Source organism: Podarcis cretensis (genome assembly GCF_951804945.1).
Source record: "Podarcis cretensis genome assembly, chromosome: 10".
Lineage (NCBI taxonomy): Eukaryota > Metazoa > Chordata > Lepidosauria > Squamata > Lacertidae > Podarcis > Podarcis cretensis.
The window spans coordinates 5735635-5754012 of NC_137179.1; the positions used below are offsets into that span (position 1 = coordinate 5735635).

Here is an 18378-nt window from a genome sequence, read left to right on the forward strand (position 1 = left end):
TTGCTCCTCGAAGTCAAGTCGCAATTGCACCCCCTGAATGCACAGTTTTAAGAAAAAGGAAGCAAACTTGCAAGACAAAGGAAACAAACTTGCAAGACGTTTTCGTCTTGCGAAGCAAGCCCATAGGGAAATTTGTCTTGCGAAGCAACTCAAATAATGAAAAACTCTTTCGTCTTGCGAGTTTTTCGTCTTACGAGGCATTCATCTTGCGAGGTACCACTGTATCCTCTTCTCACAGCGGCCAACCTGTGGGAAACCTGTGAGCAGAGGAACGCTACAACTAATCCAGAATGCGGCAGCTAGACTGGTGACTGGGAGCGGCCGCCATGACCACATAACACCGGTCTTGAAAGACCTACATTGGCTCTCAGTACGTTTCTGAGCACAATTCAAAGTGTTGGTGCTGACCTTTCAAGCCCTAAACGGCCTCGGTCCAGTATATCTGAAGGAGCATCTCCACCCCCATCGTTCTGCCCAGACACTGAGGTCCAGCACCGAGGGCCTTCTGGTGGTTCCCTCCTTGCGAGAAGTGAGGTTACAGCGAAGCAGGCAGAGGGCCTTCTTGGTGGTGGCGCCTGCCCTGCGAAATGCCCTCCCACCAGATGTCAAAGAGAACAACTACCACCAGACTTTTAGAAGACATCTGAAGGCAGCCCTGTTTAGGGAAGCTTTTAATACTGGATGAATCATTGCATTTAATATTCTGCTGGAAGCTGCCCAGAGTGGCTGGGTATAAATAATAAATTATTATTATTATTATTAAAAGCATATCGGTGTCCAACTGAGGTGGTACAGGAGCGCCATCCTGGCTAGGAGCCATCGATAACCCTGTCCTCCATGAATTTGTCCAGTTCTCTTAAAGCCATCTAGGTTGACGATCATCACTACCTCCATAGTTTAACAAATGTGTTGTGTGAAGGACTTTCCCTTTTTCGGTTAAGTCACTGATTAAATGCCTGTGGGCTGACAGAAGAAGGGGTGCGGTGTAGTGCTTGGGTTTCATCTTCGGCCTGCCTGCTCAAAGTGTGGCGGCAGCAGCAATTTCTATAAAACATTTACAGCGCCGGCTTGGGTATCCTTGATGTGCAATCTCTTGTCTGGTTGACTCTCATGCCCACCTGGCAACGGCGAATCCTGTTTTTAGTTCATTAAGGGAAAAAAATATTGCACAGGAAGATGCCCAAATTAATCCATTTTTAAGTTTATTTGCTATGCAGAGTTGCCAGCCAGAAAACGGATTGTTAAAGGAATGCTTGGTGCTCTGAAGTTGCAAAAGAACTAAAGCTGCAATCCTAACATCACTTACCTTGAAATAAGCCCTGTTGAATTCAGTAGGATTCACTTCTGAGTAGTCATGGTTTGATAGTGCTGTCATCTCTTACAGAAAAGGGGGCAGAAATTAAGTAGGAAGAGGCATATAAAGGATCTGGCCCAAACTCTTCCATGGTACAACTTTGTGAAGTTGTTGCAGTAACACAGCAGCTGAAAGAAACAGCTTTTCAAACCCAGATGGCTTTGAACTGGCATTTCTGCTTCAGACGTATTTTCCTTCTCTAAAAGGTCCAGTTGAAAGGAAATCCAGACTGCTGGAGGCAGCTCTAGAACCTCATTTGCAGAGCAAGTCTAGCAACTTGGACCTGGGCCAAGAGGGAGATTTCATTCATACGGCCTTTAAGGCAGAGGGTAACGCACTGAGCTTGGACGTGCCCAGTGTAGCTTCAAACCATTGTTTACCTATGAAACTCACCAGGAGACTCTAGAGAAGGGGTTGCCAACCTTTTCAGGCCCTGGAACAGGTTTGAATTTTGAAGCAAATGACCATGGGTGCCACTGCCTGTGGTCACTTCTTGACCTCCTCCCTCTGAAAGAGGAAATGCCTGTGCACATTTTGGTTCTCCCGGGGGGGAAAGGCAGGACTTCCGGTGCTTTCTGCCACAAATGGAGGCAGATCCCACACTAGCGGAGACCAATTGCGGACCATAAACAAGGACAAATGAGGGTAATTGTCCTTGCAACTCCCCCCCCCCGGGTTGGGGGTAATGTTTCACTCGCAGATCATCTACCTGGCTCTTGTCCCGATATGAAGGACGGAAGGTAGGAGGCGCTGAGTGTAAAGCAATCCGCTTATCAGCAACCCTCCAACACAGCCATTGTGAGCAGAGCTTCTTCTGTATTTTTAGAAAGAAATTGGATCTAATTTACAGATGTGTGTTGAACTAAAGGGACAAGATTTTCTGAATAATCAGAATTGCTCTGCACCTTGAAAAGTGCAGAGCGCTGAAAGAAATGTCGCCTTTTCCAACTTCATCTTTGAGCTCTGTGTACTTTAAAGGAGAAGGAAGTCAGCAGCCCGTGACCAAGGGGGCAGTGTTGTGGGGCTCAGAGACTTCATGGGTGCCAGCGGAAGACAGCGAAGGTACCAACTGCTCCAGGAGTCCACGCTGGCTCCCCCTGCACTACAGCACTGGGAAATTATCAAGGCATATAATTTACCATCCTGCGCACAGAACCAACCATGTGGGAAACTAGTTATCTACAGTGTCCTGCCAAGAAGGGAGGGGAGCTTTTTCCTTGCGCAACTAGAAATCTGGCAAGCCATAAAAGGCATGGCAGACGGCCATCTGCACTTGGGTTGGTGTGAAGCTGATATACTGCTCAGAGCACACTGGGCAAAAGGTTAGCACTCCCTCCTTTCTGGTAGTGCTGAGATCTGAAGCAGCTCTCAAAAGGCCCTTGCAATCCAGGGTTTACCATCCCTTGCAAGCTGCTCTGTGAAAGGGGCACATGAAACACGACAGTATTTGGCAGACAGTTACTACAGAATGTATTTTATTAAACAGCACAAGTTGGGGGGAAAAGATGCAACAGTGTTGGGATAGCCCATGTTTATTTTCTGTTAATAAAAGTCCATTCAAGAAAAGTTGATTTTCTTCTTTTTTTTAAAAAAAAGGATCTTCTAACAGCTTTTCTGCCTCTACGGGCAGCACAGAAAGAGAATAATTTATTACAGGAATGCAGAGGTGGAGCTGGGGGTGTTTGTGGGTGAGGGGCCTGAACGCCCAGCTCCGGTTGTGTGGAAGAAAAGGCAAGGTGGGCTGCCGGTCCCCCAGTTGCCACAGAAGACGGCTGACCGAGAGGAGGGAAAACGAAAGAGGCATGCAGGACTGGAGGTCCCGGGAGTGCCTTTGAGGCAGGAGGTGGCGAGAGGGTGTGTTGACTCACAGAATGAGCTGCCAAGACTCCTAACCGACGGAAGCCAAGATGACGTCCACTGGAGTTTCCTCTGTGCTCCGGACAGTCACCTGCATAGTCACGCCATCTCCCAGAGCGAGCCTGGACCTCACCAGCACATCCGAGCCGCCTCTGTACACACCTGGAGGTAGACAAGGAGAGTCACTGAGGTGGCACTCGGCCGCAATGGCTCACATCCTTTCTTGCAGAAATGCTAATAAGTTGCAATCGTCCAGGCAAGGAAGGAAGGGGATGTTGTGGGGTGATTCAGAGCAGAGATGGGGAACTTCTTGCCTTCCAGACATGGCTGGTCTCGCATCTGCCCCAGGCGAGTGGGGGCTGGGAATCTAGTTACATTGAGATGGTCAAAGATGCCTTATCTCCTTTATAGTCCCTGCCTGTAAGCTCAGACTTATCTTTTTTAAAAGAAGGAGTAAGGAAGTGGGGGGAAAGAAGCAAATTCTGATGCCAACTCTTAAAAGTTGCACAGCTGCTGAGATAACAGCAGTTTCCTATGCTGCACTGTGTAACTACGACCAGATTCTGAGACCTGGTTCTGCATTTAAGGTAAAAATCTCTTCTGCGCCTACAAAAACCAAGGCAATTGACTCACAACCCACAGCCAAAAATACTTAACAAAGCGCTTCTCTAATAGCTATGCTAACTAGTTATATAATCCTTGGGCTGTTGGTTCTAAAGGTCTTTAAAGAGCAGCTAATAATAATAATAATAATAATTTTTTATTTATACCCTGCCCTTCCTAGTTCAGGAAACGGGCTCAGGACAGCTAGCAACAAATTTAAAACACTTAATTGGTGCAACAAAAAACAGCATAAAATACAGTATAAAACGTGAATAACAATAAATTCAGAATTCAAAAATCAATCAATTTAGGGGGGAAATCCATCCAGTAAACATTAGATGATCACCAGGGCTAGCTGGCTAAGTTAGTCCTATTTGGGCCAGCGAGGAGACCAGGGGAGAATTAACTGTGGGATCCCAGAGCGGGTAATCTTCATAAAAGGGGAGGGGGAGGGAAGGAAGGGGAATAAAAGATCAGGCTAAGTTCAAATTGAAAGCCAGGCAGAATAGCTCTGTCTTACAGGCCCTGTGGAAGGAAGTTAAATCCTGCAGGGCCCTGGTCTCATGGGACAGAACATTCCACCAGATCGGGGCCACGGCCGAAAAGGCCCTGGCGGAGGATAATGTGACTTCCTTGGGGCCTGGGACCTCTAAACTATGATTATTCATGGACCTTAAGGTCCTCTGCAGGGCATACCAAGAGAGGAGGTTCCGTAAATACGAGGGCCCTAAGCCACAAAGGGCTTTAAAGGTCAAAACCAGCACCTTAAACCTGACCTGATACTCCACCGGGAGCCAGTGCAACTAGACAAATATTTGGGCAGACGTGATCTCAGAGAGGAGCTTTTAAAGCCACTTCCAGCCCTATCGCTGGATAAGAATGAATGCTGTTCCTGAGAGAAGTGCTTCACAGAAGGTCCCTGCTGCTGTTCTTGGGACGGGACAACTCCAGTGCCATTAATTCTCTTGGGGTGACACCATTTCAGCCACAGGATGCCCAGACACCACTGAACCGCCCCCCCCCCCCCGGCTGATTCTTACCGGCCAGGTAGAGCGTGTGCGAATTCTTGTTCTCGGGCACTTTGTCGGATCTCTCGCACGGCTGCATGCCCAGGAACTTCACAATGTTGCTGACAGCTTCTGCATTCAGAGGAGGTTTCGAGAAGACCTGGCATTAGCCCTGCGTTGTCTCGGCTGTGTTGTCTCAGATCCAAAGGGGATCTTTCAGAGTAGCAAGCTAGCCACCCCAGGATCCTAGGAAGCTGTCTTAGACAAGGGTCAGGTAACTGTCCATCTAGCTCACCACTGTCAACATCAAACTTGGGTTTCCAGCTGCTTTTGGACTACAATTCCCATCATCCCTGGCCACTGGTCCTGCTCACTAGGGATGATGGGAGTTGTAGTCCAAAAACAGCTGGAAACCCAAGTTTGGGAAACCCTGGCAGCAGCTCTCCAGGACTTCAGACAAGGGTATCACCCAGCCCTAGCTGGAGAGACGGGATTGAACCAGGGGTCTTTTTCATACAAGGCAGGTGCTCAGCCATTGAGTTAGATCTGCTGCCTCTATCTACCTTGTTAAGTGGGGAAGTCAGAGTTGCTTCTGACAACTGGAGATCTAGAACAGGCTTCCTCAACCTCGGCCCTCCAGATGTTCCTGGCCTACAACTCCCATGATCCTTAGCTAGCAGAACCAGTGGTCAGGGATGATGGGAATTGTACAGTGGTACCTCGGGTTAATGGGATGCGGGTGGCGCTGTGGGTTAAACCACAGAGCCTAGGGCTTGCCAATCAGAAGGTTGGCGGTTCGAATCCCTGCGATGGGGTGAGCTCCCGTTGCTCGGTCCCTGCTCCTGCCCACCTAGCAGTTCGAAAGCATGTCAAAGTGCAAGTAGATAAATAGGTACCGTTCTGGCGGGAAGGTAAACGGTGTTTCTGTGCGCTGCTCTGGTTCGCCAGAAGCCGCTTAGTCATGCTGGCCACATGACCCGGAAGCTGTACGCTGGCTCCCTTGGCCAATAAAGCGAGATGAGCGCCGCAACCCCAGAGTCAGTCACAGCTAGACCTAATGGTCAGGGATCCCTTTACCTTGGGTTAAGAACTTAATTCATCCCGGAGGTCCGTTCTTAACCTGAAACTGTTCTTACCCTGAGGTACCACTTTAGCTAATGGGGCCTCCCGCTGCTGCCACTGCGCAATTTCTGTTCTCATCCTGAAGTTCTTAACCCAAGGTATTACTTCCAGGTTAGCGGAGTCTGTAACCTGAAGCGTCTGTAACCCGAGGTACCACTGTAGTCTCAAAACATCTGGAAGGCTGAGGTTGAGGAAGCCTGATCAAGAATAACCTTTCTTGTTCTCTAAGCTAAAAGAACAGCCTTGCATTTTCTTGAATCTTCCATACTAGGAACATATACCCTGTTCTTGGAGCAGAAGCTAAAAAGTTGTCTTGTTTAGAAGACACTCAGGAGCCTGGGAATGTTTTTTTCTAAAATTGGTTTTAACATGCAATCTTAGGTCTGGGAAAAAGCTGCCGTATCTCACCATCCAGGGTTTTGATAGTGCTGAGAGCAAAGGTCTCTTCTTTCTCATAGTCATCCCCAACTTCCTCCCAGGCAGCTGCAAAGTTGGGCTTCAAGACCTTCTGGAGGTGGTCGGAGAGAGTCAGCTCCAGGTCTTCCAGCTAGCAGAGAAAAGGAGGTTAGTCCTCAGGGTGGGGAAACGCCCTCAAGATGCAGAAGACAGCAAGCTCACCCCTGTCGGCCTGTTGCAAAGATGGGTACAGCACTTGGCCTTGGTGTGATCTGCTGGCAGCCTTCAGGCTGAATAATAATAATAATACTAATAATAATAATAATAATAATAATAATAATAATAATTTATACCCCGCCCTTCCCGGTTCAAAAACAGGGATCAGGGCGGCTAACAACAAATTTAAAGCAATTATAAAAGCAGCAGGAGTTCCCTACCAGGACAGACTTTGCTCGTGTGCTCAAGACATTGATTCCATAAAACATATTTTGTTGCATTGTGCAAAATATGAGCAAGCCAGGGCTGAACTGATACTACCCTTGCTGGTACCTTTCCCGGGAAAATCAGAGGCTCACTATATTAGGTTCCTACTGGAAGACCAGACAAATGCTAGAACATTAGCAGTGGCAAAGTTTTTATCGGTGGTTGCAAGAACAAATGATCCCTATATTCTATCCAAAATGCTTGTTTAACCTGGAGGTAGGCTGTATGAATTGTGTATTGCTTTGTAATGATTTGTTGGGTCTCTGGACCATAATAAAGATTGATGATGATAAAAGCAGCATAAGATACAGTATAAATGAATAACAATAAAATTCAAAAATCAATTTAGGGGAAATAAGCATTAGATAATCCCCAGGGCTAGCTGGCTGCATTGATCCTACTTGGGCCAGCGAGGAGACCAGGGGAGAATTAGCTGTGAGGTCTCAGAGCGGATGATCTTGATATAAGAGGAGGGGGAGGGAAGAGAAGGGAAATAAAAGATCAGGCTGAATTTAAATTAAAGGCCAGGCGGAATAGCTCTGTCTTACAGGCCCAGCAAAAAGAGGTTAAATCCTGAAGGGCCCTAGTCTCATGGGACAGAGCATTCCACCAGGTCGGAGCCATCACTGAAAAGGCCCTGGCTCTGGTGGAGGATAGTTGGACTTCCTTAGGGCCTGGGACCTCTAAACTATGGTTGTTCATGGACCTTAAGGTCCTCTGCAGGGCATACCAGGAGAGACGATCCCGTAGGTACGAGGGTCCTAGGCCGTGAAGGGCTTTAAAGGTCAAAGCCAGCACCTTGAACCTGACCCAATACTCCACCAGGAGCCAGTGCAACTGGTAAAGCACTGGGTGAATATGCTCCCATGGTAGGGACCCCGTGAGGAGCCTTGCTGCAGCATTCTGCACGCACTGGAGTTTATGGGACAGTTTCAAGGGAAGCCCCGCGTAGAGCGAATTACAGTAGTCAAGCCTGGAGGTGACCGTCGCATGGATCACCGTGGCCAGGTTGGGGCGGGAAAGGTTAGTGTCAGCAACCCCAAGTCGCCAAAGAAGGGGCTCCTTACACACCTGCCCCACGCGTTCCTCCTCCCCAATCCTACCACTGGCATGAAATCTGCTTCCTCTGGAAACGAGGAAGCCACGCAATGGCTGGCCAAGGTGGGAGCAAGACTGGCAAGGATGAGGCCAAAAAGAACTCTTTGATACTGGCCTCCATATGTGTTCAATGGCCACTGTTGTAGGTTATCCAGAATTTTGACAGAAAAGATAAAATCCCAATATGCTCTCAAACTACAGTGCTGATTAATATTCTACAGCCAGTGGGAAATGGGGGTTATTGTTCTGCTGTTTTAATTATTTGTGTTTTTATCTTGTATCTTATTTTGCAAACCGCAAAATGAAGGGCATCATCATCATCAACATCAGTGCTTTTTCTGGGGGAACACAGGGGTACACATACCCCTAAACATTTTGTGAATATTTGTATTTTTGTCCATTTACTGTATTTTCCCTGATTTGAACTATAAAATGGTGATTTTCTTGAGTCAAAATGAGAGTACCCCTAAACATTCTTTAAGTACGTTTCTGAGCACAATTCAAAGTGTTGGTGCTGACCTTTAAAGCCCTAAACGGCCCAGTCCTGTATCCCTGAAGGAGCATCTCCACCCCCATCATTCTGCCTGGACACTGAGATCCAGCGCTGAGGGCCTTCTGGCAGTTCCCTCATTGCGAGAAGTGAGGTTACAGGGAACCAGACAGAGGGCCTTCTCGGTAGTGGCACCCGCCCTGTGGAACGCCCTCCCATCAGATGTGAAGGAAATAAGCAGCTTTCCTATCTTTACAAGACATCTGAAGGCAGCCCTGCTTAGGGAAGTTTTTAATATTTAACGCTGTACTGTTTTTAACACTTGATTGGGAGCTACCCAGAGTGGCTGAGGAAACTCAGCCAGATGGGCGGGGTATAAATAATAAATTATTATGATTGATGATGATGATGATGATGATGATTATTATTAGAAAAAATGCACTAATAATAATGATATTTATACAGCACTTTTCTGCATTGCTGAGAACATTTGCCCTGGGCTCGCTTACCACATATTCGTCGTCGTAGCCGTCCTCGTCCGGCACTCCAGTGTGAGGGTCGCAGTCTCGCACAGTGAACTTCATAGTGCAGCTAAAAGTGCAGGCGACTGGGGTGAGGGAGAACGGAGTCCACGTTAAGAGGGAGACCTGCTCCGAGCAAAAACCGAAGCCGGGAAGGAAAACAGCCCAGCCTCCAAGTGGCAAATGCCGATGACAGACAGCCGAGGAATTAAAACCCAGGCACATCCCCAGCAGGGCAGCCTCGAAAATCGCTTTACACGTCACGACAACTCCATGTGGAAGTGGCCGCATACCAGGTTGCAACTTGGATGTATGGATCTGGAGCCAAACACAGAACCACGGCTCTCAAGGTTGGATTCAGGGCTTGTCACTCACGTTGCAACAAGCAGGAGCTTTGATCCCTTCAACCAGCCACTTGGAATGAGAGAATTGCAGGGCTATCTAGCACAACACACTACAACGCAGAAATCACAGCAGAAAAATCCCTGGCAGGCGGCCATCCAAGCTCTGCTTTAAAATTCTCCCACTTGCCTTGCATGTGTTGAAAAGCAAATTGATGGGCACAAGGGAGGAGAGAAAAGCCTTGTGGAAACCACTGAAAGCCCAGTGGGTGCCTTATGCACTTGGGGCAGCTGCTCCACAAGGTGGTGAAACCATTTCTAGCAAGAGCCAAGCTATGCTGCATGTCAGGATCATCTAAACACACAGAAGCAGCCGTACAGGATCAGGCCACTGACCTGTGCTCACTGTGGCCGACGAAATGCCTCAAAGGGGAGCCTGCAAGAAGAACCTCATGGAAGTTTTAGTGCTGGACACACCCAGAATGGCGCTTTGGGCTTCTTTATTTTAGGCATTTTTATACTGCTTAATCGTTATACCACTTCAAGTTACATGAAAGGAGATTCGGACTCAGCATCAGAAAGAATGTTCTGACAGTAAGAGCTGTTTGACATTGGAACAGATTCCCTCGGGAGGTTGTGGACCAGGCATAGAGAGCCAGAGTGGTGTAGTGGTTAAGAGTGGTGGACTCGTAATCTGGTGAACCGAGTTCGCGTCTCTGCTCCTCCACATGAAGTCTTTTTCTGGGCACAACTCAAAGTGCTTGTTTAGACCTATAAAGCCTTGAACGGCTCAGGACCCCTCAAGGATCACATCTTCCCGTTGGAACCAACCTGGACCCTGCGCCCACCATCTGGGTGGTGTAGTGTGGTGTAGTGGTTAAGAGCGGTGGACTCGTAATCTGGTGAACTGGGTTCGCTTCCCCGCTCCTCCACATGCAGCTGCTGGGTGACCTTGGGCCAGTCACACTTCTCTGAAGTCTCTCAGTCCCACTCACCTCACAGAGTGTTTGTTGTGGGGGGGGGAAGGGAAAGGAGAATGTTAGCCGCTTTGAGACTCCTTTGGGTAGTGATAAAGCGGGATATCAAATCCAAACTCTTCTTCTTCTTTTATAGGCAAACTCAGCCCTCCAGATGTTTTGGGACTACAATCCCCATCATCCCTGACCACTGATCCTGTTAGTTGGGATGATGGGAGTTGTAGTCCCAAAACATCTGGAGGGCTGAGTTTGCCTATGCCTGTTATGGACTCTCCTTCCTTGGAGGTTTTTAAGCAGAGGCTGGATGGCCATCAGTCCTGGATGCTTTAATTGAGATTCCTGCATTGCAGGGGGTTCGACTAGATGACCCTTGGGGGCCTCCCAACTCTACGATTCTATGATTAGCATTTCTAAGCAATGTTCATAAAATTACCCAGAGACTAAAAATAAACAAAGAATGCAAAGAATAAGTACCATTTAAAAATCCATCATGAAACTGGGCCAAAACAAACAAGATGAATTTGAACAGGGAGAAATGTAAAGTATTGCACTTGGGCAAAAAAAAAATGAGAGGCACAAATACAAGATGGGTGACACCTGGCTTGCGAGCAGTACATGTGAAAAGGATCTAGGAGTCTTGGTTGACCAAAAACTTGACATGAGCCAACAGTGTGACACGGCAGCTAAAAAAGCCAATGCAATTCTGGGCTGCATCAAGAGGAGTATAGCATCTAGATCAAGGGAAGTAATAGTGCCACTGTATTCTGCTCTGGTCAGACCTCACCTGGAGTACTGTGTCCAGTTCTGGGCACCACAGTTCAAGAAGGACACTGACAAACTGGAACGTGTCCAGAGGAGGGCAACCAAAATGGTCAAAGGCCTGGAAACGATGCCTTATGAGGAACGGCTAAGGGAGCTGGGCATGTTTAGCCTGGAGAAGAGGAGGTTAAGGGGTGATATGATAGCCATGTTCAAATATATAAAAGGATGTCACATAGAGGAGGGAGAAAGGTTGTTTTCTGCTGCTCCAGAGAAGCGGACACGGAGCAATGGTTCCAAACTACAAGAAAGAAGATTCCACCTAAACATTAGGAAGAACTTCCTGACAGTAAGAGCTGTTGACAGTGGAATTTGCTGCCAAGGAGTGTGGTGGAGTCTCCTTCTTTGGAGGTCTTTAAGCAGAGGCTTGACAACCATATGTCAGGAGTGCTCTGATGGTGTTTCCTGCTTGGCAGGGGGTTGGACTCGATGGCCCTTGTGGTCTCTTCCAACTCTATGATTCTATGATTCTATGAAATTTGATATCCAGAGGGAGACATCTTTTGTTCCCAGAGAGATTCTGTTTGGATCTGGGAAACTGAAAAAGCAGCATACCTGCTGTGGGGTCGTCCAGGGGCAGTCGGACAAGTGTGTAGCACATTCCTGGCTGGTTGTAGGAGAGGATGGGGGCAGGGATGCAGCGGAGCACATCGTAGGCGTCGGAAGGCTCCATCTGCACCGTCACCTTCTCCAGTAACTGGTCGTTGAGGGTGTTTGTGCAGTCGAACTAGAGAGAGAGGGGAGAAACAAACTGAGGGTTCCTTGTGGCCAGGATCTCTCTTCTGTTGCCCTTTCTCCAGGGCTCACGCAAAGCACACTCCGCCAACCTTCTCCAATCTGGTGCCCGCCAGATGTTTCAGCCCGAGCACGCATGGCCATGTTGAAATTGCAGTGTCCCAAGCACAGCGGAATGATGAGGAGTACGTGCCACATACTCTATATTACTTTATTTACACTTCAAAGCTGGTAGATTACAGAGAAACATCTTGCCTCTACCGGAGCAGAGAAAGCATCCTCTCTCCTCTAAAGCACGGAGAGAACTGTGTGTGAACAGTGAAAAACAGGAAACCAGTGTACGTCACATCCAGTCTCCTTTCCCGTGAGAAACTCCAACAGCAACTCTGACTGGAATGTAAACATTGTCTTGTGACAAGCATTTCGCTGCACAGTGAAGAGAGCAGAAACCAACAGGCCACAGGGCTCGTCAGAAGTGTGGATCAAAGCATCTGGGGGAGGCAGATGTTCTAAACACTTGCTGAAAACTTTTCTGTTCTGCCAGGCCTGTGCAGACAACTAAGATTCCTGCATGGAAGGGAGTTGAACTAGATGCCCCTTGCGATCCCTTCCAACTCTACAATTCTAGGGTTCTATAAAAGTACATCCCACCCACCCACAATGGTCTATTGAGGTTTGCTTTTAATTTCATTTTGCGTTTAACTTTTTGTGATTTTATTGCCTGCGTTTTTATATTGTTATAAACTGCTGTGAGATGTACCGTATTTTTCGCTCTATAAAACGCACCCGACCATAAGACGCACCTAGTTTTTAGAGGAGGAAAACAAGAAAAGCTAGCAAGAACTGCGGACACGCTCGCTTGGTGCAGCTCTTTAAAGATAGAGCGGCTCTTGCTGGCTTTTCCGGGAGGTGGGAGAAGGGACTGACGGGCTGCCCTCCGTCCTTTCTCCCACCTCCCTGAAAAGCCAGAGCAAGCTGCGCAGCTATCGCTGAAGCCAGCAGAACAAGAGGTGCTGCGCAGCTCTCACTCTTGCTGTACTGGCTTCAGTGATAGCTGTGCAGCTTGCATTCACTCCCTAAGACGCACACACATTTCCCCTTACTTTTTAGGAGGAAAAAGGTGCGTCTTATGGAGCGAAAAATACGGTATTTTATGATACCGGCATATATATATTTTTATAAATCAATAAATACACCGGCTGACAGCTGCTTTTGAGGATTTGGGGCAAGGGTTCTTTCTCAGCCCTGCTGGGAAAATGCATTCAGAAGAGTTCTTGCCCTTCTCCACAGCAGACACAGTGGTCAAAAGGCATAAAGTGATAACTTCAGGGGTCGGCAGCCTAAGGCCCATGGACCGGTAGTGGCCCAAGAGGCTTGTCTAACCAGCCCACGGTGCCCCCTGCTCTTACTGGTGCGGCGCACGAACCAACTTCTGGGTTGATGGTGCCTGTGTGCATGTGCACAGGTGCTCCTCCAACCCAGATGTGCGCTGGAAATAGCATATGTGCACGCATATGGGATGGAGGAGCACCCGTGCGCATGTGCACACACTATTTCTTGCGCACTTCCGGGATGGAGGAGCGCCGGAAATAGTATGTGTGCATGGGCGCTCCTCCGACCCAGGAAGAGTGCACGGGCACACACACTCCGACCCATCCTCTGACCGACAGAGCGTCGACTGGCCCATTCTCAGATAAGGTTGCTAACCTCTGTAATAACTACTACAGAGTCAGGGATCTTTTGTCACCTCAGACTGAAGTGCATCCTCATTGTTGTCATAAGCCCAATCGTGTTTTCCTCCGTAAAAGTAACATCATTTTTTAAAGGTAAAGGGACCCCTAACCATTAGCTCCAGTCATGGCCAATTCTGGGGTTGCGGCGCTCATCTCGCTTTATTGGCCGAGGGAGCCAGTGTACAGCTTCTGGGTCATGTGGCCAGCATGACTAAGCCGCTTCTGGCGAACCAGAGCAGCGCACGGAAACGCCGTCTGCCTTCCCGCCGGAGCGGTACCTATTTATCTACTTGCACTTTGACGTGCTTTCGAACTGCTAGGCGGGCAGGAGCAGGGACCAAGCAACGGGAGCTCACCCCGTCGCGGGGTTTCGAACCTGCGTCCCTTAACATCATTTTTTAAATCCCTCTAAAAACCCCATGGGGGACGCGGGTGGCACTGTGGGTTAAATCACAGAGCCTAGGGCTTGCCGATCAAAAGGTCGGCGATTTGAATCCCCGCGACGGGGTGAGCTCCCGTTGCTGGGTCCCTGCTCCTGCCAACCTAGCAGTTCAAAAGCACGTCCAAGTGCAAGTACATAAATAGGTACCGCTCTGGTGGGAAGGTAAATGGCGTTTCCATGCGCTGCTCTGGTTTGCTAGCAGCGGCTTAGTCATGCTGGCCACATGACCCGGAAGCTGTACGCCGGCTCCCTCGGCCAATAAAGCGAGATGAGCGCGGGAACCCCAGAGTCGGTCACGACTGGACCTAATGGTCAGGGGCCCCTTTACCATTACCTAAAAAGCCCGTGAGGTACATTACAGTGAGAGCGCATGACTGCCCAAAGCCTGCCAGAAAGAGCTTCAAGCTGAGCAAGGAAGTGACTGAAGGTCTTCTGAATCAGAGTTCAGCACTCTTACTACAGTGGCCTACAAAAGGTTGAGACTACAAAGAAGCACCAAAAATTCCTTTCCACGGCATGTGGCATGGACGGGGTTTAACTTGCACCTAGCATCCTCTCTAGCCTCTGCCAACAACGCTGAGGCTTCTTGTACCTGGAAGACGATGTGATTTGAGAAGACGTGCTTGATGCAGCGGACAAAATACTCCGTCTCGGCCTCGGTCAGCTGCACTGGATCGGATGACTTGAAGAGAGGGCCCAAATTCTTGAACTCTGGAATGGCAGCCAGTTGTTCTAAAGGGGAAGAAACAGACTCAGCTTACAGGGAGACAACATGCTCTCTCCCTCCAGCCACCTTGCAAACTGCCATGGCAAATGCAGTTAAAACACAACCTTCTGCAGCTCTCCAAGGTTTAAGAGCGCGGCTCTGGGGTTGTTTATTACCTTGGAATATGTCCTGTCGGGAAGGAGCCATTTTCTCGGGCTTGTTGGCCACCAGGGCAATCTCTGAAACGAGAAAACGCCAATAAAATTTCCTGCCAAGGTGTCCAAGACAAATCCATAATGCAGAGGCGTGAGCATGTAGGCATGACTGCAGACCAGAAAAATTGTCCTGACGCGGGTGGCGCTGTGGATTAAACCACAGAGCCTAGGACTTGCTGCTCAGAAGGTCGACGGTTCGAATCCCCACAATGGGGTGAGCTCCCGTTGCTCGGTCCCTGCTCCTACCCACCTAGCAGTTCAAAAGCACATCAAAGTGCAAGTCCGACGGGAAGGTAAACGGCATTTCCGTGAGCTGCTCTGGTTCAACAGAAGCAGCTTAGTCATGCTGGTCACATGACCTGGAAGCCGTACGCCGGCTCCCTCGGCCAGTAAAGCGAGATGAGCGCCGCAACCCCAGAGTTGTCCGCGACTGGACCTAATGGTCAGGGGTCCCTTTACCTTTACCTATCACACACACTGCACCTTATTTTACTACGCACCAGGGAAGGCCTTTTGCAGGCTCATGTGGGCATCCGGGAGCCACTCTGGCAACTCCAGGCACAACATGCAAAAAATCTACCCGAGACCCATGGCATGTACAAAGTTCCAAACTGTGCTTGCCACAGGCTCCAGGCAGGAATTGGGTTAAAATTGCTTAAAACACACGGTGTTTTAACACGGGATAGCTTTCTCCAAAAGAACATGGAAAATATATTGTATGTATCCATTCTGACTGGATACAGCTCTGGTGGAGAGCCCTCCAGACCCATTCCTGCTTCCATCTGCCACTTCAGAGGCCATAAAGAGGGGAGGAAGCAGCCGTACCAACAGGCTAAAAAATAGCTTCTATCCGTGAGCTGTTGAACGAAAAATAACAACGAAATTGACTTGCGAGGTGGTGTGTTGTTTGATAACAGATTGAGTGTTTTTTTTTGGGGGGAGGCTCATTTATTTCATTGTACACAGGTCGTACAATGACAATAAATGTATTATTATTATTATTATTATTATCATTATCATTATCATTATCATTATTACTACTACTACTTAGGCAACCCTCCATTCTGCCTGGAGAAGAGCTGCAGCAGAGAGTCTCTGCTGTGTGCATGAAGCTCCATTTGCACAAAAAACTACCTTTCATAAGCTGCTTTGTGATGGCTTGGCTTTGAAAGGCAGTACGTAAGTACTTAAGGGAACAGAACAGCACAGAATATTATCATCAGAACCTGTACAGACCATTACAGTGCTACCTTGGTTCCCGAATGGCTTAGTTGATGAACAAATGAGCTCCTGAACATCGCAAACGTGTAAGTGTAAGTGTTTTTCGGAAGCCGAACTTCCGTTTCAACTGTTGGCATTGTTTCTGGGGCCAATCAGCCAATCAGAAGCTGCGCCTTGGTTTGCGAATGTTTTGGGAGCTGAACAGACTTCCAGAATGGATTGAGTTCGAGAACCAAGGTACCACTGTATTCCGCAAGATTAACCGTGGTCAGATTATATATCTACATATACCTTTTGGCAGTGCACCCGATAAACACTCAAGATGTGGAAAGCTCACAGCATCTCTCAAGGATGCTGTTCTTGGATGTCCCCATCATGCCACTTGGAACCCCGGTGGGCACTGCACGCAGTTAAGGCAGTGGTTAGCAGAGTTTGTAACCTGAAGCGCCTGTCACTCGAGGTGTACCATTGTATAGTTAAAGCTATTGTTTTCCCAGTAGCGATGTATGGAAGTGAGAGCTGGACCATAAAGAAGGCTGATTGCCGAAGAATCGATGCTTTTGAATTCTGGTCCTGGAGGATACTCTTGAGACTCCCATGGACTGCAAGAAGATCAAACCTCTCCATTCTGAAGGAAATCAGCCCTGAGTGCTCACTGGAAGGACAGATCCTGAAGCTGAGGCTCCAAGACTTTGGCCACCTCATGAGAAGAGAAGACTCCCTGGAAAAGACCCTGATGTTGGAAAGATGGAGGGCACAAGGAGAAGGGGATGACAGAGGACGAGATGGTTGGACAGTGTTCTTGAAGCTACCAGCATGAGTTTGACCAAACTGCGGGAGGCCGTGGAAGACAGGAGTGCCTGGCGTGCTCTGGTCCATTAGGTCATGAAGAGTCAGACACGACTAAACAATTAAACAACAACAGCAAAAGGCAGTGGAGTTCCACATCTGGAGCAGAAGGCCTCCCCCCTTAAGCCTGTTTTTGCCCCATTACCTGCTTTCTGCTCAAAGGTGGGGGCAGTGGCCAGAGGCACGGACCTCATGTCAAAAGGCTTCTCCGTGGGCTCCAGGGTGTACTGGTGCAGGGCCTTTTCCATGCCGGGAATGGAGACGGTCAAGCCTGCAAAGAGGGAGGGGTGAAAGGTGTTCAAGGAAGGATCACGTGGGGCTCAGAGGCCCAATTTGCTGGCAGGAGCATCAAGGGTGGGGAAGGGCCAATAGACATAAATACCCAACACCAGAGCTTAATCCATTGTCCAGAGCAGCCCCAAGAGGTGTGGCAATTCCCTGGATATCCTACAAAGGTTCTTAACCAATTGCCCCTGTTCCAGTTCTTAATCAATCCAGTTCTTAACCAATTGCCCCTGTTCCCCCCATCCCATTCTTTTAGGACTCGCAGGTGCAGTTCCGCCCTTCCCAGCCAGCACCAACCATTAAAGATGTATGCAGCGTTCAGAGCCAGCTGCCTCTGCTGCAGCACGTTCAGGTAGAAGGTTGCTCGGTCACGGACCTCGTCGTCGCTGTCCATCATGCACCTGCATGGCAAAAGAGGAGAGAAAGCCCTTGAAGGCTGCTGAAGGGGGGATGGCCACTACCAGACATCAGGAATCACAAGACAGAGAAACCAGTAGGAGAACACTTCGATCTCCCAGGACATTCTATACAAGATTTCAAAGCAGCTGTCTTATTACAAAAGAATTTCAGAAATAGACTGGGAAGAGAAGTTGCTGAATTGCAACTCATTACTAAACTTAAAGGGACGCGGGCGGCGCTGTGGGTTAAACCACAGAGCCTAGGACTTGCCGATCAGAAGGTCAGTGGTTCGAATCCCTGTGACGGGGTGAGCTCCCGTTGCTCGGTCCCTGCTCCTGCCAACCTAGCAGTTCAAAACCACGAAGTGCAAGTAGATAAATAGGTACTGCTCCGGCGGGAAGGTAAATGGTATTTCCATGCGCTGCTCTGGTTCGCCAGAAGTGGCTTAGTCATGCTGGCCACATGACCCAGAAGCTGTACGCCGGCTCCCTCGGCCAGTAAAGTGAGATGAGCGCCACAACCCCAGAGTCGTCCACGACTGGACCTAATGGTCAGGGGTCCCTTTACCTTTACTTTTACCAAACTTAGAACCATGGAGAGACCTGGTCTGAATAGAGACATTGGATTCTTATCTCATTATACATAATAAAGCTATTTTAGCCATCTCACCCCTTGCTTTTTCCTGTAAGACCAACAGCAGTCGTTAACAGTCATCGACATTTACC

At 48.7% G+C, this 18378-nt stretch overlaps 1 protein-coding gene and 1 long non-coding RNA gene across 3 annotated transcripts in view; one reads left to right on the top strand and one right to left on the bottom strand.

Annotated features, from left to right (window-relative positions):
- The window catches only part of LOC307225311, a 323071-nt gene that overhangs the window by 102473 nt on the left and 202220 nt on the right, over positions 1-18378 (top strand). The window contains exon 2 of the long non-coding RNA XR_013842861.1: positions 612-2637. This is a non-coding gene — a long non-coding RNA (uncharacterized lncRNA). The remainder of the gene's footprint in view (positions 1-611; positions 2638-18378) is intronic.
- Positions 2813-18378, bottom strand: part of COPG2 (COPI coat complex subunit gamma 2) — a 42028-nt gene continuing 26462 nt past the window's right edge. For both annotated transcript variants that reach the window (XM_079992370.1, XM_079992369.1), the window contains exons 16-24: positions 17552-17655; positions 17115-17240; positions 14861-14923; positions 14571-14710; positions 11624-11795; positions 8920-9017; positions 6352-6490; positions 4855-4953; positions 2813-3373 (exon numbers count right to left, since the gene is read on the bottom strand). In XM_079992370.1, coding sequence (XP_079848496.1) covers positions 3243-3373; positions 4855-4953; positions 6352-6490; positions 8920-9017; positions 11624-11795; positions 14571-14710; positions 14861-14923; positions 17115-17240; positions 17552-17655 — 1072 coding nt within the window. In that variant the 3' untranslated portion in view covers positions 2813-3242. The remainder of the gene's footprint in view (positions 3374-4854; positions 4954-6351; positions 6491-8919; positions 9018-11623; positions 11796-14570; positions 14711-14860; positions 14924-17114; positions 17241-17551; positions 17656-18378) is intronic.